The 22,713-nt window shown below is 38.2% G+C and overlaps 1 protein-coding gene across 4 annotated transcripts in view; it reads right to left on the bottom strand.

Annotated features, from left to right (window-relative positions):
• RASAL2 (RAS protein activator like 2) overlaps positions 1-22,713 on the bottom strand; it is a 353,302-nt gene that overhangs the window by 177,418 nt on the left and 153,171 nt on the right. For all 4 annotated transcript variants that reach the window (XM_055319255.1, XM_055319253.1, XM_055319254.1 and 1 more), the window contains exon 2: positions 9,612-9,739. In XM_055319255.1, coding sequence (XP_055175230.1) covers positions 9,612-9,739 — 128 coding nt within the window. The remainder of the gene's footprint in view (positions 1-9,611; positions 9,740-22,713) is intronic.

The raw sequence follows: 22,713 nt of genomic DNA, 5'->3' as shown, positions 1-22,713 counted from the left end.
GCAAACTTTATTCCAAGAATTCTGAACATTTTGCAGTTTGCCAAAGAGATGTTTCTCGACTTTGTATCATTATACATACTTGGAATATCCTTCCCTACTTTTCTTCCAGCTGAGCTTCTTTTTGTCCCTAAAGACATGGCTCAATCATAAATTCCTCTGTAAAATCTTTCTTGGTGTTCTTCATTTCACATCACAACCCACCCAGGCAATATGTCAGTTAATCTTCCCCTTATGGTTATATTATAATTTTTGAAAAAAAATTATTGAGGCAAAATTCATTTAACCTAAAATTAACCATTTTAAAATGAATAATTCAGAGACATTTAGTACATTCATAATGTTATACAGTCATCACCTCTGTCAAGTTCCAAATGATTGCAGCTTTTAATTTACCTCAGTGTGTCCCCATAAGACTACATCTTTGCAACCACAATACTGCACACATTATAGGTGTTCGATAAATAAATAAAAATGAATCAATATTCAACAATGGAAAAGCCTCTATGGATTATTTTTCTCCTTTATTATCATCTAGTTTTTAGAAAATATATGGAATTAAGTCTCATATTCTGGGAAGATTTATAACATAAAACGAAAAGATAGAAAAAAGGTTCATCTCTCAAATTTACATTAATGAAATGGATATTCAGAATCAGAGTCTATAATTTACCTTCTAAAAAAAATTATTGGACAAATATTTATTGAGAATTTATTTAGGTGTTGGGAACTGTTCTAAGCACTGAGGAATATAGCATTGAACAAAACAGACAAAAATCCCTGACCTAAACCTTACATTCTCGTAGGGGAAGGGAGACAATAAACGTAACAAATAAATTATAAGGCATTTCAGAAGGTGGCAAACACTATGAGGGAAAAAAAAAAATCAGAGCCAAGTAATTAGATCTAAGTTTGGGATAGAGATATGAGAAGAAGTTGCAATTTAACATAGGTTGGTCAGGGTGGGCTCTCTTTGCTTACAAAGAGTTGAAGGAAGTGAGAAAGTGAGTCATGCAAATATTTGAGGAAAAAGGTAAGGCTTAGGCCTTGAGGCAGGAAAGGAACATGCTAATGTGTTCAAGAGTCCTAACAATGCCAGAATGGCTGGGACAGAGTAAAGCTGGGGAAGTTTCTGGCCTTCAAAACTTGGAAGAATGGAGTTATCATTAATGGAGGTGGGGAAGGCCTCTGGCAGGATTGGAAAAATTAGGGGTTCAGCGTGAGGCATGTTGGAGATGTTTATTATATATCCAAGTAGGGATGTAATGGGCAGATGGATATACACAGGTCTGGAGATGAGAGAGAGGTATAGACCTGAGACATAAAACTAGGAAGCACAGCATTAGAGGGTACTGAAAAGTCCTAAGACTGGATGAGATTCTAAAGAAGTGAGGCCTGAGGACTGAACTCTGGCACTCCCCTGGTCAGATTTAAAGAGAAGAGAAACCGGGATCCCTGGGTGGCGCAGCGGTTTGGCGCCTGCCTTTGGCCCAGGGCGCGATCCTGGAGACCCGGGATCGAATCCCACGTCGGGCTCCCTGTGCATGGAGCCTGCTTCTCCCTCTGCCTGTGTCTCTGCCTCTCTCTCTCTCTCTCTCTCTCTCTCTCTCTGTGTGGACTATCATAAATAAATAAAAATTTTAAAAAAAAAGAGAGAAGAGAAGAGAAACCTGCAAAGGTGACTCAGAAGGAAGGATGACTCCAGAAAAGCAGGAGGAAAACTAAGAGTGCACGAGGTCATAGAAGCCAAAAGAAAGTAGTTGTAGAAGGAAGGAGCCATCGACTGTATTAAATGTTACTAACAGATTAAGTAGGATAAGAATGGAGAACTGACCCTTGGATTTAGTGAGGTGGAGGTCAGAACAATTCTGTCAGAATGGTGTAAGAATCTGGTGGAGCGGGTTTAAGAAAGAATGAGAGGAGAAGAATTATAGACAATGGATTTAAAAGTTTTCAAGACCTTTTGCTGTTAAAGGAAGCAGAGAAAGAAATGGTAATTGTTGATAGAAGTGAGATTAATCCAGGCTTATCTCTTCATTTAAATGGGAAAAATTATAGCATGCTGATGGGGAATGATCCAGTAGAGACAAAAAATTAAAGATGTAAAAGAAGCAGGGGAGAATTGCTAGTGATACATCCTCGAATAGGTGAGAAGTAATGGAATGTGCACACATGGAGGAGCTGATCACTGGATTGTACACAGGTCAACTATAGTTAAGAGAGACAAAACAGGGTATAGGGAAACGCTTGCTTGGGGATGGGTAGACATTGTACATGGTTGATAATGAAGTATCAGAAGTTCTCTTCTGGGTGCTTGAGTTTTCTCATTGAAATAAGCATCAAAATAACCAGCTATACCAGAGTAATAGATAAAGGATTAGAATAGAGGAGAAGTAGAAAAAAAAGTCATTTTATAATTTTTTAAAAGATTTTATTTATTTGAAAGAGAGTGAGAGACAGAGAGAGAGTGTGTGCCCAGAGGAAGAGGGAGAGGAAGAAGCAGACTCCCCACTGAGCAGAGAGCCCAATGTGGGCACAATCCCAGGACCCTGAGATCACGACCTGAGCAGACTTAACTGCCTGAACCACCCAGGAGGCCTGAAAAAAAGTCATTTTGAAATCATTTTGGACTGTACCACTCAAAGTGTGGTCCAAGGACTTGTGTTGTTCTGCAAATGTTATTGGCCTGCAATATATAATTTAACAGTACAGAAATTGAGAAGTATGTCTTGTGTGATCAATAGGTCTGTTTCATTGTACAGCACACTTTCCATGAACATGTACAATTTTCTTTACTTCTTCTTTTCCTATGTTATGATTATTCTGTGTATATTTACTGAATTGTAATTTCATTTTGGTTAAATCTAATTAAAAATTGGGACTTGTGTTTTTATGTCTTTTTGAAATTTCATTTTTCTTATCTATTCATTTTATCATATTTTGTTCACAGCTGGGTAGAGAAAAAAACTGGTCCTTTCCACACGTAGATTGAGAACCACTAGTTCAGGAGAGTTGGACAATAATCAAGCTAGGAAAATGTTTTGTGATTGCTAAGTAGCATTAGGGGCTCACATGAGGTTTACAGCCATTAGTTTAAAGACCATCAGCACGATGGAGTGATCTTCTGCAGACATATTATGCTGCATGGATGGAGGGCAGGATAGATAAGGGACAGGATTTAACTGAGCTATCACATTGCCAAGTGAGAGTGATAATGCATGAGAAGGGCAAGGAAATAGTATGCAAGGGAGTAATTAGAATGGCTGACCATGGAATTCAGGCTGAGTGAAGAGGGAAGAGAGGCTATCAGAGGTATATGGGGTAGAAAAGGTAATAGTATCAATGGACCAATGGTCTCTGAAGGATTGTTGGAACAAGGGACGAGCTAGTAAGAAGATGATGAGGAGAGTATACAATGAATGCAATTAAGAATATGAAGAAGTTGCAGCGATGAGACAGGTTAGAAGAAAAGATCTGTGGAAAAAAGAGGTCAAGGACCTGAGACCCAGTGTGTTGGAAGAAGTACCTCTGCAGATCTTAGAATCATAACAAAGTAAGGCTGGGGTAGTGTTGAAGCTAATGATAATGAGCCAGAAGCTCAAATCAACAGAAAATGAAGAAGAATGATTGGGGGTTGGAAGTATTCGGACTTCTAGGAAAAATGGAGGAGGGCAAGAAGCAGTCGTGAAAGAGGAAGAGCACCTTCCAAAAGCAGCATGGTATGAAGGCTGTGGAAGAAAAACAGCCATGGGGATCCCTGGGTGGTGCAGCGGTTTGGTGCCTGCCTTTGGGCCAGGGCGTGATCCTGGAGACTCGGGATCGAGTCCCACGTCGGGCTCCCGGTACATGGAGCCTGCTTCTCCCTCTGCCTGTGTCTCTGCCTCTCTTTCTCTCTCTCTGTGATGACTATCATAAATAAATAAAAATTAAAAATTAAAAAAAAAAAAAGAAAAACAGCCATGACTTGACAGGACCTTACAGAAGATGATATTCTCAGGGAAAATACAGGTTCTCTTTAAACCAAGAAGTTAAGGGATGCCTACAAAGAACAGCTGGAAAAAACAGCTGATTTTGCTGATGATAGACTGTGAATTGCAGAGGGTATAGTGATAAAGTTTTATTTAAGATTTATTTATTTATCTATTTATTTATGAGAAGGAGAGAGAGAGAGACAGACAGACAGAGAGGCAGAGACACAGGCAGAGGGAGAAGCAGGCTCCTATGCCGGGAGCCCAATGCAGGACTTGATCCTGGGACTCCAGGATCGTGCCCTGGCCCAAAGGCAGGCGCCAAACCGCTGAGCCACCCAGGGATCCCCCTAATGATAGAGTTTTAAACAGTGGTAAAAGAGGAGCAGAAGATGCAGACAGAAAAGAGGATTTACAGAGCCATATACAGAGTATGGGAAATGAGGAGTTCCCATTTGTCCAGGGCTACTCAGGATGATGGCATAAAAAGAAATAAAGCACATAAGATACTGTTTTAGAAAATTATTCCTCATGAACATATAATTTATGAGACAAAGGGTGGGGGGGCAGGCTTGGAATCCTCAATTGATCAATAATCTTTAATCAGTGGATTTCACCTTAGTTCTAGATAAGGCATGTTTCTTGACCTTCTGCTCTCTATCCTGACACTATTTAATTTCTTACAATACTAAATTAAATAAAAGGTAAGGTCAGAAAGATAGCAAATGATCTATTCATATCACTCCTTACTAATACCTTTGATAAATGACTGCTGACAAAGCAGCTTGGTTAAAATGAACCTTTTCAATTATGTGTTTATTCAAAGTAAGATACCTAGAAATCTTCTATACTAATACTCTACCAATTTTTATTATGTGTTCACTTGAGATAAACACAGCAACATGTGCTAGACTATCCCAGAAAACGCTGACCTTTATTACATTATTTTAATGAAATAAAACTTAATATTAAAATACTGGAAAAGGGTCATGGGTAGGGAGATGGTAACAAAAGTAAGGCCGATTTTTCCATCTCTGGAGAAAAAGAATAAGCACCACAGAGAGCACACAAGCTGGGCCCTTGCAAGTAAGACCTGTCTATTAACAGAAACTAAAATTCTTCTGTTGTTATTACCTTGGCTTTACTATATTAAAGACTGCTGAGTAAGAAGAGGGTTGGGAAAGAAAAGGGACAGAGAGAAGGAGGGAAGAGAAAAGGAAGCTAGGGATAAACAGCTCAGAGCTGAGAACTGTATTTCTGTTCACGTCTCAGGAAGGATGACTTACTACACTGATATTCTATATAGAGCTTTTTAGGTATTTACTTCGATTTTTGGCAATTAATGTTTGTCCTTTGTTAAACCAGATCTTTTCTTCTCCTTCCCTCCCACTATCTCTTTTCTTTGTCAAGATGATACTCACTGACTTTTGTATGTTCTGGAGGTGGGAAGTAAAACAGTGTCGTGTACCTACCAAATCAGAATGATATCAAGTATCTGATACATCACCAATAAGCAAATGAGTTATTTGGATGTGGAAGGACTCTGACACCGTCATACTTGGAGTAAAGTAGTAAATAGTATATGATAAGTTCAAGGGTTTTTTCATGTAGAAGGACAAAAGTCTACCTAGAACTCGATGCCTGCACTAATTACATTCAGTCAGCCTCTCCAGATGTACTCTCTGCCTTCCTCTCCCTTGCTGTGTGTTTCAGAAAGCAAATCTCACAAAATACATTAACAGAAATCTTTTTTCCTCTGGCTTCAAGCTAAGTTTGGCTAGCAGGTAACAGCTGGCAAGACATCAGAAGGCAGGAAGAGAGCTGGAGTGTTTCTCCTCCTTTGCTTCCTCCCTGCTGGCCATCTCTGTTTGAGTAGAAGCTGTGCTCTTTTATGGGGCGTCACAGCAATTGTCATACAGTCCTCTCAGGCAACCCATTCTCTGGTTTCCAGAAGTACTATTCCCTTCCTTTGCCCTGAAAGTCTAGGGGGATAACAAGCTTTCTGCTGTTACTAGTTTATAGTGCTTCACAGTCTTTGGTGGGTCCCTTCTGCTGCCCATGTCTCTGTAAATAGTCCATTCATTAAACCTCTTCAATTAATCCCCGGAGAGTGCCATTTATTACTTGCTAGCAGATACACTGATATAACTTCCCATAACCCTTCTGGGCAATTTTTGAAGCCAGTCTACCCAATGCAATCTGTTCTCATCCCAAATTACTCAACTCAATAATCCGTGTCACATTCCTTAGTGAAAATCCAACCCTATCTTGTTGAACTCGCTCCTTCAAGACAACTGGATATCATCAGGACACGAGCAGCCCTTTAGACTTATAGGCATACCGCAGAGACATTTCAGGTTCAGTTCTAGAACACTGCAGCAAAATGAGTCAAATCAATTTTTTGGTTTCCCAATACATAGGAGTTATGTTTATATTTATACTGTAATCTGTTTAATGTGCAATAGCATTATATCTAAAAAAAGTACATACCTTAATTTTAAGATACTTTATTACCAAATAATGCTAGCCATCATCTGAGCTTTCAGCAAGTTATATACTCTTTTTGCTGGTGGAGAGTCTTGCCTGGATGTTGATGGCTGCTGACCGATCAGGGTAATGGCTGCTGAAGGATGGAGTGGCTGTGGCAATTTCTTAAAGCAAGACAACAATGATGTTTGCCAATATAATGGACTCTTCCTTTCTTTAACAATCTCTCTGTGGCATTTGATGCTATTTGATAGCATTTTACCCACAGCAGAACTTCTTTTAAAATTGGGGTCAGTCCTTTCAAACCCTGCCGTTGCTTTATCAACTACGTTCAAGGAATATTCTAAATCCTTTGGAGTCATTTCAATAATCTTCATGGCATCTTTGCTAGGAGAAGATTCCATCTCAAGAAACCACCTTCTCTGCTCATCCCTAAGAAGCAGCTCTTCATCCATTCACATTTGATCATGAGATTGCAGCAATGCAGTTCCATCTTCAGGTGCCCCTTTCAAGTCTAGTTCTCTTGTTATTTCTATGACATCCACAGTTACTGCCTTCTCTGAAGTCCTGAATCCCTCAGAGTTCTCCATGAGAGTTCGAATCAACTTTGTCCTCAAGCTCCTTTTAATGTAGACATTCTGACCTGTCCCCATCCATGCATCACAAGAATTCTTAATGGCATCTAGAATGGTAAATCCCTTCCAGAAGGTTTTCAATTTATGTTGCACAGATTCATCTTTGGCAGCTATAGCCTTATGAAATGTATTTTTCCTTTTTTTTTTTTTTTTGAGAGAGAGAGAGAGAGAGAGAGAGAGAGAGAGAGAGCATGATCTTGCACACAGGTGGGGGAAGGGGCAAAGGAAGGCGGAGAAAAAAATCCTTTTTTTTTTTTAAATTTTTATTTATTTATGATAGTCACAGAGAGAGAGAGAGAGAGGTAGAGACACAGGCAGAGGGAGAAGCAGGCTCCATGCACCGGGAGCCCGATGTGGGATTCGATCCCGGGTCTCCAGGATCGCGCCCTGGGCCAAAGGCAGGTGCCAAACCGCTGCGCCACCCAGGGATCCCGGAGAAAAAAATCTTAAGTAGGCTCTAATATAGAACCCAACACGGGGCTGGATCTCACAACTGTGAGATTATGACCTGGGCTAAAATCAAGAGTTGGTCGCTTAAGGACTGAGCCACTCATGAAATGCATTTCTTAAAGAATAAGACTTGAGGGACAACTGGGTGGCTCAGTCAGTTAAGCGTCCGCCTTTGGCTAAAGTCTTGGGATTGAGCCCCACATTGGGCTCCCTGCTCAGTGAGGTGCCTGCTTCTCCCTCTCCCTCTGCTTGTGCTCTCAAATAAATAAATGAAATCTTAAAAAAAATTAAAAAGGAGGAGGAGGCATGAATACCTGAAGATCAAAATTACTCTGTGATCCGTGGGCTGCAGAATGGACGTTGTGTTAGCAGGCATAAAAACAACATGAATCTGGGCAGCCCACGTGGCTCAGCAGTTTAGCGCTGCCTTCAGCCCAGGGCACAATCCTGGAGACCCAGGATCGAGTCCCATGTCAGGCTCCCTGCATGGAGCCTGCTTCTCCCTCTGCCTGTGTCTCTGCCTCTCTCTCTCTCTGTCTCTCATGAATAAATAAAATCTTTAAAGAAAAAAACAAAACAAAACATGAATCTTGTTAAGTATCCTCATAAGGGCCCTTGGGGGATCAGGAGCATTGTCAACGAGCAGTCCTATTTTGAAAGGAATCTTCTTTCCTGAGCAGGAGATCTCAATAGTGGGATTAAAATATTCAGGCAACCATGTTGTAAATGGATGTGCTGTCATCCAGGTTTTGCTGTTTTGTTTCTAGAGCATAGGCAGAGTAGATTTAGCATGATTCTTATGGACCCTGAGGTTTTGAGAATGATAAATGAGCACTGGCTGCAACTTCAAGTCACCAGCTACCTGACAACAGTGAGCCTGTTCTTGGAAGCTTTGAAGCCGACTAACTTCTCCTCTCTAGCTATGAAAGCGCTAGAGGGCATCTTCATCCAACAGAAGACAATTTTGTCTACCCTGAAAATCTGTTGTGTTGCATAGCCACCTTCAGGAATTATCTTATCTAGATGTGCTGGAGAACTTGCTGCAGCTTCTGCATCAGCACTTGCTGCTTCAGCTTGCTCTTTCATGTTGATGAAGGTGGCTTCTTTCGTTCTTTAAACGTCATGAACCAACCTCTGCTGGCTTCCAGTTTTCTTCTGCAGCTTCCTCACCTCTCTCAGCCTTCACAGAATTGAAGAGAGTGAGGGCCTTGCTCTGGAATAGGCTCTGGCTGAAGGAGATGTTGTGGCTGGTTTGATCCTCTACCAGACCACTGAGACTTGCTCTGTCTCAGCAATAAGGCTGTTTCACTTCCTTATCACTCCTATGTTCACTGGGCTAACGCTTTTAGTTACCTTCAAGAACTTTTCCTTTGCATTCGTATGTTGGTTTGGTGCAAGTGTTTGGTGCAAGAGGCCTCGCTTTCAGCCTCAGTTGACATTCAACATGCTTTCCTCACTAAGCTTAATCACTTCCAGCTTTTCATTTAAAGTGAGAGATGTGAGAGTTCTCCTCTCACTTGGACATTCAGAGGCCATTGTAGGGTTATTAATTGGCCTATTTCAATATTGTTGCGTTTTAGGGAATCTCAGAGAGGCCAGAGAAGAGGGAGAGAAAAGGGAACAACCATCAGGGGAGCAGTCAGAACATATACATTTATCAATTAAATTCACCATTTTAGATGGTTGCAGTTCATGGTGCCTCAAAACGATTACAATAGTAACATCAAAGATCACTGATCATAGATGACCATAACAAATTTAATAATAATGAGGAAGCTTGAAGTGATAATTACCAAAATGTGACAGACAGACAAAAAATGAGCATACCCTGTTGGAGAAAAGGTGCTGACAGATTTGCTTCACACAGGGTTGCCACAAACCCTCAGTTTGTTAAAACATGGTATCTGCCAAGTGTAATAAAGTGAAGCTCAATAGAAGGAGGCATACCTGTACTTATAATTTATCATTGATACAGCATTTCTGTAAGTGTCACATATCAAAATGCAAGTAAAAACTAGATTTCAGGAATCTGGTCAGAAAGAGAAGTAGCTTTCCTTAGTAATCGCCATCTTACCTCCTTCTCCTTGTTGAGCAGCACCAACTGGCTGTCTGTGAGGATGCAATACTTCCGCTCCCATGTTGTCGTCTCTGTGTAGGGTGACTGTCCACAAGACAGACGATGGGTAGGTGGCCCCTTCACATCTGAGTGATAAACAGGAAAAACAAAAGTGAGCAACATTATCATGCTTACTTAGTAGATCGGTATTTCAAATATAAGATTGTTCAAAATAGAATTAAATAAGGAGTTTTAAACATGAACCTAAATGCTAAATTGAAAACTTCTTTTTAACAAAATAAACTGTTGTACACAGAAGGGGAAATTGGCCCTTTCGTCTGCAGAAAAGAAGGCTGATACACTAGGGAAGAACTGGTAGCCCACACCTGACACAGTCACCCCCATTTATCCAAGTACTAAAACAATGGGAGCCTGCTTCACAGCTAAACTAACATTCCAAATAAAGAGGTGAGGATGACTCAGAAACAAGAACAAAAGATAGAGCCTCTCATCTTCAGGAAGAAGACAACGTGGCATGTACACTGAGAATACTGCTGACCCTAAACAGAGAGAATGAAGTTGTCATCAGTCAGTGTCTTCAAAATAGCTTTATTTCTAGTCACACGTAAAAATTAAAACTCTTTAAATGATAGCATGATATTACCACTAGAGGCCAGTAAGATCTTAAAAACCCCCAAAAGCAACTTCCTCAAGGAGAGCTCTGAACACATTACTATGAGGTCTCTTAGAGGCAGAGGTACACAGCAGAGCTAAATGTCTAACTCTTCTCAAATGTCTCATTTCCCTCTTACTCTGACTTTGCTCCTTTGTATTTTTTTTTTTTTGATGTGAACTGTTGACTCATTTGGGTCGCCATACACTTTGGAACACATCTTCATCAAAACTACCCATTAGATCTACTAAATAAGGCTTTTATGACAAGCGAATATGAAAAGTTCTTTAGCCATGAAGGGCTAATTCCTGTCGAAAATATCCTGAAGAGATAATTTTAAATACATTATTTATTACTATTTAGTTATTATGCTAGAGGAGCATCTCAAACTGGAGAAATTAGAACACAAACACCTATGAGGGCAGAAGGGTTGTAAATCATAAATAAGCACATTTTATCTCTTATATGAGTGTTTTTGTTACTATTACTTTCTACAAGACAATAGGCATTCCTGGTACTGGCTTCAAGGAAATACAAATAATGTCCTAGATATATTTTTTTAAGATTTTATTTATTTATTCGTGAGAGTCAGAGAAAGAGAGAGAGAGAGGCCAAGACACAGGCAGGAGAAGGAGAAGGCTCCATGCAGAGGGCCCGAGTCTCCAGGATCCCGCCCTGGGCCGAAGGCGGCGCTAAACCGCTGAGCAACCCAGGCTGCCCTGTCCTAGATATTTTATACTACAATCACCCAAATATGCAAAGCTATAGCTGGGGTTTCATCGGAAATAAACAAGTCAGTAACTAGGGCACCTAGGTGTAGATCTCTTTTTGCAAAGCCTTGTGCGACCAATATTACCTTCAGTGTTCCTTCTGGCTTAACTTCCTTTGCTCTCTAAACATCTATCTAAACTTGTTGCTCTGCATATTTAGGGGATCATTCAACTACCCTCCATATAACTCAGTCACAGAATCAGTGTTACTGGGGCTTGGCTGGACATGCTATTGATTCTTATTTCACTGCTTTTCCTTTCTCCCCCCCCGCTCTGTGTCTGTCTCTGCGGCACTGTGCGCAGCAGTACATCTATAGCTTCTCCATTGCACAAACTCTTCCCCACCCCCAATTCTTCCCTGGTATTCTAAGAGAGCATCTAAAATTATTTCAAAGTTTTCTTTAGACTTCAAAATTCCCTGAAATTATCACAAAAAGCTTGAAAGGAGCTAACTTCTAATCCCTTTTGACACATATAGAAGTTTCTTGCCTGTACTTAAAAGTCATGTCAAAGCTGATTTTCTTCACATGATTTGGACAAACAAATGGGTTAGATTTTTACCACAATGCAGGCCTATTTTTAGAATCAAATACCAACTCCACTTCAACAGAGGGATGCACCTACTTTATGTGGAAATGTGGTGGTTTTGTGGCCTAGACAAGTTTTCATTCAAATGACTAACCTACTTACGTAAGTTAGCCATGGGTGACCTAAGCTGCCCACTATAATTTCATTTGAACGGTAATCTCAGGATCTATACTAAGCAAGAAGACACTGATAGGCTCTGTCCATAAAAATTAGAATATAGGATACTATATATACTCAGGTTTCCTGACCAAATAGAAATCCGTATCAGCACTGAACTTAAGAAAGCCTAAATTCCCTTCCCTGTGTCATCCTGAGTAATTCTCCTAAAGTGTCAGTGTTTCATGTTCTCCCTTCCTCCAACCTGGGCTTCGTTGTGGTTTCTTCATGGTATTGTGAAACAAGACAATGTCTCACACAGCAATGCTAGGATCTCAAATTATTCCTCCCCACTGCTAAAGTAAGAATGAAGAGGCAATGCCACTGTATTAAAAAAAAATGTTCTGCCTAAATGATGAGATTGATCAGCCAGTCTCATCAACTGGTTACAGTTTCACATATATTATCTAATACCCACTTTTTGATCACTTTGTAAGAATGTATACCAAGGAAGAAAATAAGACAGAAATTAAAGGGGATTCCTGGGTAGCTCAGTGGTTTAGCGCCACCTTCGGCCCAGGTCATGATCCTGGACTCCCAGGATCAAGTCCCACATCAGGCTCTCTACATGTAGCTTGCTTCTCCCTCTGCCTGTGTCTCTGCCTCTCTCTCTCTCTCTGTGTGTCTCTCATGAATAAATAAATAAAATCTTAAAAAAAAAAAAGAAACTAAAATAAGTGATGGGGGGGTTCTTCTAAATACTTCTGGATTAAGGTTTAAAAGGCATTTTAAATAACAAGATAAAATAAGATTCTAAAATAACCTATAGATTTAATTCATTCTATCACATCCTCATTTCCACGTTTATGTGAAGATTTAACGGTAGACTTGTAAAGTCTAAGACTATATTATGTTACCACAGGACAGGTTCATCTTACCAATATTACCCATCAGTCAGTCAGTCAGTCAGTCAATCAATCGATCAATCTCTCACTCTCTCCTCCTCCCCCCTCCCTCCCTCTTGGCTCTAGTAACATACTTCAAATTTCTGATTCACCGTTATATTTAGTGTCTAAAGTTCACTAAAGAAAAAGATAACATAGAATTACAAATACAAATAATAGCAAAACCAGGAAAAAAAATAGCTTTGCCTTGTTCCAGTCCTATAAAGCTAGTAAGGGCACTAGATGCTGTCTTTATTACAAAAATGGAATAATTTTAGAAATTTTAAAAAGCATCCAACATTACTCATTGGATCCCTTGGAAAGCCTTCTTGGGCAACCTGGGTGGCTCAGCGGTTTAGTGCCTGCCTTCGGCTCAGGGCGTGATCCTGGAGACCTGGGATCGAGCCCCACATCGGGTTCCCTGCACGGAGCCTGCTCTCCCTCTGCCTGTGTCTCTGCCTCTCGCTCTGTGTCTCGCATGAATAAATAAATAAATTTTTTTTTTTTAAAAAAAGGAAAGCACTTCTCTAAGACTGGCTGTTATCATGCAGACTAGTAATTCTCAAATTCTTTTGATCTCAGGATCCCTTTAAATTCTTAAAATTATTGAGGGCTTCAAAGAATTTTTATTTGTATGGACTATATTTATCAATATTATAAATTAAAATAGAAATTTTTAAATATGTAGTCATTTAATGATAATAATGATAAAACTATTATTAATATATATAACATATTTTTAATGAAATGTAACTATTTTCCAAAACAAACAAACAAAAATGAGAGGAGTCACGCTTTTTTAAGTTTTGCAAATCTCTTTTTTAAAGTCTGGCTTCATCGAAGACTGCTGGGTTCTTATATTTGTTTCAGCATTCTATGTATTGCCTCACATTGTTTTGGTTGAAGTAGATGAAGAAACTCTGGACTCACACAGGTATGCAAGTAGAAGGGAAGAGTATTTTAACAGCATTTTTAGATAATTGTGGATCACCTTTTTTTTAGTACTATACCAAAGCCTGACAAGAGGGTACTTCTTAAAAGTAGTAAAATGTGGACTCTGACACGATAGCAATGAACTTTTCATACTCTGTTACATTAAAAAAATCCTAAGTGTATCTTACCCTGTGAATGGATTTTTTTATCCATATGCATGAGTTTTTAACATCATGCATTGATTGTTTCCAAAATATTGGTTCGTTTAGTTTTGCAGATCTTCCAAATTATGGCATTTTTCATTATGTAATACCAAAAAATCGCACTCATTAATCTTCAGAAAAGTCTTGACTTCTTGCAGAAGTCTTTATTAGGAAGCTATCAAGCATTTTTTGTCTTGAATTTTATCATTTACAATAAGTACTGTTGGTTTTTTTCTCCTTAAATGAGAGGTTTATGTTTTTGTTTTCCCAGAAAATATCTGCCAAATAATCAAGACTGAAGAACTGTAGTTTGTTTTTCAGTTGTTGTTTCAAGTAAAAATGGTGTTTTCTGAAAACAAGTGGCAAGTTCAGTTTGCAACTCAATTTGCACAAAATGTTTCCTGTTATGATAACCATCATACTTTAGTATGCAGCTCATGGGCGCTTCCCATATCACCAGACAGAATGTTAAGAGATGTGAATTCCAGGGTTGAGATATAATAAAAATTAAGCACTTTGACTGAGTTCTCAAGGATTTTCTGAGAACTAGCTATTTTCCCCTACAGTATGTGGCAGAGGGCGATGCAATGACTACTGATAGTTTGGAGCCACTGCCTGGATTCCTACTACTGCCTCAGTGATTGTACTCGTAATTGCTTTTCCATCATCAGTGCAAAGGTCAATAGTGTGTTGTGTTTTTTTTTTAAGGACCAGTGTATCGTGAAAATACTTTCAATCTGTAACAAATCAGGGGGATCCTTGGGTTCTAGGGTTCCACAGACCATACTTTAAAAACCACTGATTAGAAAATAGGAAGCCAATGGGGATTCTAAGGAAACCTGGCAACAGCTTGCTAAGGATGAAGTAAGTAGGGGAAAAAAAAAAAAAAAAACATAGGTCTTATATAATGAATAGGAGACTAATATAGCCTTGCAAGGGATAATTAGGTTTGTAGACTGGTCACAGTGAAATAGAAAGAAAGGGGTCAAAAAAAAAAGGGGGGGGTCATGTGACCCTAATTTTGAAATAGGAATTTAGCAGGGAAGTCCACAACAAAGCTTTTCAAAACAGGAATAAAGAAAACCTAAAGGGAAGCTTTTGAATCTGAAATGAATTAGAATGATTCAATGTAACCCATTATATCCAAATCATTTCAAAATAGCATTCAAAATACCAGATTAGTCTACTTGTCAATCTAAAAGTCAAACCTGGGCCCCCACAGCACTAATATAAATTAAGTAACTACCTGGCAAGGAAACAACAGCGACAATAATTTACTTGTATATAACCCTTCCTCATAACCCTTCCTTGTAACCAGAGAAGGAAGCTTCATGACCTGTCACATCTCTTGACAAAGATGAACTAAATGGTGCAATAGAGCTGGAAATTCTAGCAAGTATATTCTATAACTAGTCTCACTGTAACTTTTTTTTTAGAGGGTAAGCAGCATCTTGTCTCTTCCAGACTTAGAAAAGAATCTCAAAAGACTTAGAGTAGGAAAGTAATAAAGGGATCCGATTGGTACAGAAATAGAGGTAAGGAGAATGGAAAAGAACAAGCGCATGACCCAAATATGTAGACTGTCAAAGAAAAAATTGCTGTAGGAAATTTTACTTTTGTATGATACAATCCCTTGGAAGTTCATTTGAGTTGCCTTTGAATCATATCATTTACCAGCCACATGTTCTTGTAACATTCCAGCATTATATAAGTTAAATGGAATTGGTAAAATTCTAAACCTACTGTCATCCAAAGCAAGCTTTACAGAGTATTCAATAGAGAGTCTTCCAGTTAACACAGACCCTAATCATCTTAATAACCCTTTCATTGATTCTCAGAACTAATCTAAAAAAGCAAAAACAAAACACAGCTTTGGGAAATCTATTTATACAGGTGAGATTTTAATATATTTAAAGAGAAACACATTTCTAGCATGCAGTTCTTGTAAACTGTAGAGGTCTGAACTACTTAGAAAGATCTGTATTTTCATGTCTGTGTTTATTTCCACGCCAGAGCCAACTCAGCTTATTAACGGCAAGTTCTTCCCACCATTTAAATTTCAACTATCAGATTCATTTTCATTCTGAATTTGGTTAGAATTAAAAGTCAAAGTATAAACATATTTTATAAAGTCTCGGAACTGGAGTGACCACTTTCTTACAGAAGTAAAAATACATCTAAATAACTTTACAACAGAGCTATGCTACTCTAGCTAAGAACGTGTCAATTTCCCAAACTACACAAAGGACTATTTTTCTCATCACCAAAATGCTCAAAACAGTTTTAATAGAAGTTCAAGTTCAAATACCATTTATATTCACTGCCCAACGAACAAGCTATAGTGTTAAGAGATAGTTCTTTATTTTTCTAATAAAGAATAAAATCCTTGCCCAGTCATACAACTTTACAAATGTGGTATATTCTTGGCTATCTTCTACAGGCAATTTCTGCTGCAACAGATGATTCTTAATCATAATGTCTATAAGTATAACATGCTGCTTAGTAACAGTCCCCTGACATTAGATATATGACCAAATAATTTTATAAATGTGGTAATGCTGTCTGCTCAAGACTTCATGTGGCTGCCATCAATTACTGCATCAATATATTTTAAGTCACCCTCTTTAATTCTTATAGTATTGAAAGGAAAGACAAAACCAACCAAGATATTAAAATAAAGTTTAATTTTCTTTATTTTATCCCCTCATAACACTTCCACCCTCCATATTCTGTCAAAATGTCAGAAAATACCTATTTGCAGAATAAGCAAACAAAGGTTTTCTTAAAATAACTACCCAAACACTAAAATTACTGGTTCTGAACTCTGCTTTGTTCTGACATGCAATGAACCCTTGGGTTGGCAAATTACATTACAGTGCATAGAAATCGATGGCCCTAGTAGATTTAAAAATGGTCACACTCACCTTGGTGAGTAATAAAGATATTAAGTAATAAATGATTCAACATATTTAAGATATGAAATCATTACTAGGTCAGGAATGTTTGCCTTTATTGAAATACATTTTAGTCTTTATCATAAATTCACTATGAGACCATAACTATTTACTGAAATGAATTTATAACATATCTTTTATCCTTAGCTAACCATTTTAGTTTCCTTCCCAACTATGGAAGCTTAATTACCATGCTACTTGATCACTGGTATCTAGTCAGAAAATCCCCCTGCTTCCCGTCACCCTTTTTAAGAGAAAAGGAAGGCAAGTAGGAGATATCGTGTGACAGTTCTTTCTGGTGAGTAGTTTCCTTTAGACTTAGATTTGCAGAGGGTCCATTTGCTTCCTGCGTCTCAATCTCAGCAGCACCAGGGCCTAAACCCAAGGCCTCTACCTCTGCTCTACTTCAGGGCAGTTACCTGATAACAATGTAATAAGTTCCTTGAAGGCATAACCTTTATAGTAGACAAGAGATGTTTGATAAAGGTAACACTTCTTTTTTAGAAGAACTAATTTTAATTGGATGCTATTACCTAAGTATTTTTTTTTAAGATTTCATTTATTTATTCATGAGGGGGGGGGGGCGGCGCAGAGACAGGCAGAGGAAGAAGCAGGCTCCTTGCAAGGGAACCCGATGTAGGTCTTGATCCCTGGACCCAAGATCACGCCCTGAGCCACCAGGCGTTCCTATTACCTAAGTATTTTAAAGAAGATAACCAGGATGGGAAGGAATTCCTATGATGGTTCCCTCTTGCTTTTCCCTTCCACATCACTGCATCTGATCACATGTGCCATGCAAGAGCAGCAGAGCAGATGACATGGTTTTTCTTCTGCTTTTCAGACACGCATTAGAAGGAGTAAGTCTCATAACTCCCACATGGGGCCAAGTACTGCTTAAGCAACTCTGGCTTGGGTAACTGAATGGAATCTTGTGAATGAGACCACATTCAGATGATAGATGGCAATCAATCACAGCTTGTACTTCAACCTCAACAGGACCACTTACATCTATAGTTCATACTCTCATCTAAATAGAAAATATAAAATACCCCAAATAATTCACATATATATTAATCCTTAGAAGGAAAAAGAAGGTCTATGTGCAAGTTTTCCCTAAACAGTGAAATATTGTGCAAATTTAAGAAAAGTGTAAGAAAACACTAATTTGTTCCTTAAAACATAACCATGATCTTATATAAATGATCACAACTCAAGATCCTTTTTGTGTCACTTATTGTTGTTACTGGTAGAAAAATGAACTATGCTAAGAAAATCTCAAACACCATGAAATACTCGTTTCCTTCTATTATATTTAGTATCTTTTCCTATATTAGTACACCCCTATGCTTGCCTCTTTTTTAATTGAATCTCATCACTTTACTTTAGGGGCAGCTGCTGTGGGGAAAGAATTAGAGCCTTAAAAGGAATGTGATTCTTAGCAGAGAAGGAAAAAAAGAGTAATAAATAGTTTACCACTACTGAGAGATCAGTTTCTGAGGTTTTAGCAATTGGTTGTTGAGCCAATACTGTAACAGTATCTCTCTATCTAAAGGAGCAAAAGAAGGCAGACTGCATTAAAAATAAAATAAAATCTATCAAGAGTTTGGCAGCATTAAAAATTTTTTAATAGCTCTACCTCTCTCCACAGTATCAAATGAAATAGAATTCCAGAACTAAATATGCATCTCTTCTGAATTGTGACCCATTTGAGTCACAAATCACTGAGCATACAGTGAAAACTATCAAGGAGATAATACAGGCTTCTCTACAGAATCCTATCAGTCATTCTCTGCTAAGTTGACAACCCAATTCAGTCAGCTCAGCCCTGATGCAACTTAGCTGACTTACATAAGAAGTGAAAAACCTTTCTTTTTATCAAAAACCACTGACCTCAAATCAGTAGGAGGGAACAAATACCTACAGTATGAGACTATGAAGCAGTAAAAGGAAGCATTTAGCATTTTCTCTCCAATACATCCAATACAAACGGAACTGACACGCCTCTTATCTAAATTTAATCCATGCCTGCAAACGTATTGGATGGCAAATTTTCATGTAACAAGAGACTATTCTGATTTTAGGTAAAGAATAATTTCGTTCAAGCTCATCTAAAACTTGCAATTAATTTCTCCAAATATTACTAAGTATTCTTAATATTTCATATATACAATATTACAATAGTATACACCTATAAGCAATCCACCAAAAACTTCTAAATTAAAAATAAATTAGCAAATTAATTAATATTTGGTGAACTTGTTAGTGGGTATGTTTATGCACAATATACAGTATCAGATACAAATTACATTTTGCTCATATACTGCAAACGTGTACTGTAGGTAAACAATCTGTTAAAATGCACAGGGAATGCAAATAGAACAACAAAATAAAATTAACAAAGCTTTCTAAAACTAACACCACTTTCATAATTTTATTGTTTTTCACAAACAGGTAAGAATCACATGTATATGCCCAGTACATGAACACATATGCACAGCAAAGCTTATGTCATGTCTATCTTTTGTCTCTCATTAGGCTTTATCATCTCCATCATTTCTCCTACTGTAAGAGGTTTACTAATCCTCCTTGCTCACCTACTTTTCACAGGCTTTTCCATTATCTTAAAAGATATTTTGATTGCATGAAACCTTTAAACAACGTGATCACAAAATACAATCCTGTTGGGAAAACAACTGATATAGGATGGTATTCTACTCTACATTCTCTTACCCGGATTCACGTGCAACCTAATGTTTTTGGCCAGAATGCACGTGCAAGTTTCTTTCAATGATACTTCAGTTTGGATGGTCTATTTCAGGTTAAAAATTTCCAAGTCATTGTAGCAAATATTTGAACCATGAGAGTTCACATCAAGAAATACATATATAGTACAGACAGTAAAAAGAAAAGAATGAATAGAGGGAAGCAATTGATGATAAGTGTCAAACAGGAGAAATAAAAAAAAAAGGTCAACACAAAAAGAAATGCACAGAAGAGAGAAGTCCTTTGGGAAACAAATTAGAGTTGAAAAATGTTAAAGGCTTGTAAACCACACTTCTTCAAGAAAATTACTTGCTCAAAGTGATGCACCTAGCAAAATTATCTTATAATTTAGGTCTTCTGATAAGTAATCTAGAATTTTTTCTAGCATATCAGTAAAGTTCCTTGTTGTCTTTTGTTTTTAATTCATTGAGTGTTTATTTATTGTGTATACAGCACTGAACTTCACCTGGGAAAATAACAGTGAACAGGACAGACCTAGTTACTGAACTCAAAGAGCTTTAATTTAGTAGTCAAAAACTGTACAATTAGAATACGGTTAACTTAAACGATTATGATAAACACTAAAAGAAGCAGTAGAGGGTGTTGTAAGAGCATATAATAAGAGCAATGGACTTAAGTCTGCAGCATTATGGCAGCTAGGAGGATGGTCAGTGAGCGAGGGGAATTTAAGTATTAGCATTTCAGGCGAATGAAATCACAGGCCCAGAAGTCTTTGAGGAAGAAATTGGTTCTGCTCCTGGACACCTAAAAGGAGGCCTCTCCAGCATACCACATAGGGAGCAAAGAGTGAGGGCAGAAGCTAGGAAGCTGGTGAGACAGTCTGCACCAAGGTCACACAGATGTGAGAAGCAGGTTAAGGACGTTTGTTGGTCTGGATCCCAGGAAGCAAAAGAAGTCCCTGAAGAATTTTAAACAGAACTGATGCACATTTTTGTCAAGAGGTCAATGAGGTTTTCATTTCCTGAGATTAGGAATTCTGGAAGAAGACCAAGTTTGAAGAGTAAGCTGGTGAATTTAGCTTAGGTCCAATTAGGGGGAAAAATTAAGTCAAAGCTAGATCTTTAGTCTTTCCAGGTCTAAGACCTCTAACCTTGGCCTACAAAAGAACCTAGAATTGCTTCAAGGAGTCTACAAATGCCTTATTCAAATTTTATTTCAAGAAATACATGGTAGCTACTAAGGTTAAAATGGAAGACTGAACATATATAATTTCATTTCTTTTCAAAACTACACTAAAACTAAAGATGAGTTTATATTTACAGGGTAGAGACAGAGAGAGCTAAAACTCCACATGGATAGAAAGAAACAGAGAAAAATTAAATCAAATTTTAGAAGCTATAAAGAAAATGTTCCAGTGTTAATTTTTCTACCAGGCCTGAGAAAATTGAATCCTATTCTAAGAGTGAGGAAAGCTGAAAAATCAACCCAACTGACACCACAGAATCTTCAAAAAGTTTATGGATAGGCCAATACTAGGTATCTCTCCATGAGGAGGAGGGATGATCTAAAATGAAACCTGGATAAGCTGATTTAAAAATCAGTCAGTGTTCCAAGATCTTCTGTCCAATTAATTCTACAGGCAAATGTCACTCCCGAACCACTCAGGTAAAAGAATGGAGGTTTCCTCTCTTACAAGGTAAAATCAAGGGTGAACTAAAGGATGATTGTCACACTTGAGAAGAACATAAAATGCTAAGAAGTGCTTCCTGCAAAATTCTCTTTATGTTCCCCCTACCCCCCTCCTTCCACTGACTCACAGAAGTGGCAGACAGAATTTTGCCCTCCAGGTGGAAATTAGAAGAGTATTCTATGGGTATCACATCAGCTCAAGGGAAAAGTACTAAAAGGGATTCTCCCAACAAACAGCCCATATAGATCACCTTAAAGAAAAGCCTTCAGTAGACAAGCTTCAACTCTACACTCAGATCTTCTAGGCACATCTCTCATATCCCATTCTTAATCTGGAGCAAACAAAGAAATCAGAGATCAGAGAAAAGTCTACCAATGAGAAAACAGAGATCAAAACAAACAGGAAAGTGCAATTTGCAGGAGATACAAATGATACCAGGAGAAAAAAAATACTACCAACCATCATTATCCTCCAAGAGGTATGAGAAGAAATGGTGCCCATTAAACAAAAACAGGATGCTCTTTATAAAAAAGCAGCAATTATAGAAAAAGAGCTTTTGTATGTTAAAAACATAACAGAAGAAATGAAAACAAAACCTAACAGTACAGTTAGAAGATAAAGTTCAGAAAATATCCGGGGGGGGGGGGGGGGGACAGAAAGAGATGGAAAAGAAAAAAGAAGAGAAACTTGAGAAACTAATGTAGGAGGTTCAACATAAAAATATTAGAAAAAACAGATGTCCACCAAAATACATCACTAAGAAAAAACAGTTTACATGCAAAAGCTCAGGAACAAAAATGAATCTAGACTTCTTAAATGCAACCCAGGAATTTAGAAGACGATGGAGTAATACTTTAAAATTCCAAAAGAAAATTATTCACAACCTAAGTATTCACAGAGCCGAACAATCAAGTGTGTGAATAAAATAAAAATGTTTTTGATAAAAAAAAAATGTTTTTGATATTCAAGGCCTCAAAGTTTGGCGAGTGTCTTAGTCTCTATGAGCTGCCACAACAAAATGCCACAGATTAGGGTGGCTTAAGCAACAGAAATTTATTTTCCCACAGGTCTGGAGGCTGAGAAATCTAAGATCAAATGCAAGCTAATTTGGTTCTTGGTAAGAGCTCTCCTCTGGACTTTATGGCTGCCTTCTTGCTATGTCCTCACATGATGGAGATCAAGAGGTATATCTCTTCCTCTTCTTATAAACGCACCACTTCTATCAGGTTAGGGTGACACCCGAATGACCCCATCTAAGCAGCAGTATATTCATGTTATTTAGAATTAAGGAGATATGTAAATTCCAGAATAAAAAATTAGAAGAGCCAAAGTTCTTGCCTCAGAAAAAAGAAGATGGGGTGAGGAAAACCAATATATTCTGTTCAGAAAAAGGCAGACAATCCAGTCAAACAATGGGCAAAAGACCTGAACAGTCACTTCATAGTAAAGAATATCCAGGGCAACTGGGTGGTGCAGCCAATAAAGTGTCTGCCTTTGGCTCACATCATGACCTCAGGATCCTATGATGGAGCCCCAATTCGAGAA

The sequence above is a fragment of the Nyctereutes procyonoides genome, unplaced genomic scaffold (genome assembly GCF_905146905.1).
Source record: "Nyctereutes procyonoides isolate TBG_1078 unplaced genomic scaffold, NYPRO_anot_genome, whole genome shotgun sequence".
NCBI classification, from domain to species: domain Eukaryota; kingdom Metazoa; phylum Chordata; class Mammalia; order Carnivora; family Canidae; genus Nyctereutes; species Nyctereutes procyonoides.
Note: the sequence above shows the minus strand (reverse complement) of the source record. Positions and strands in the feature narration are given on the sequence as shown.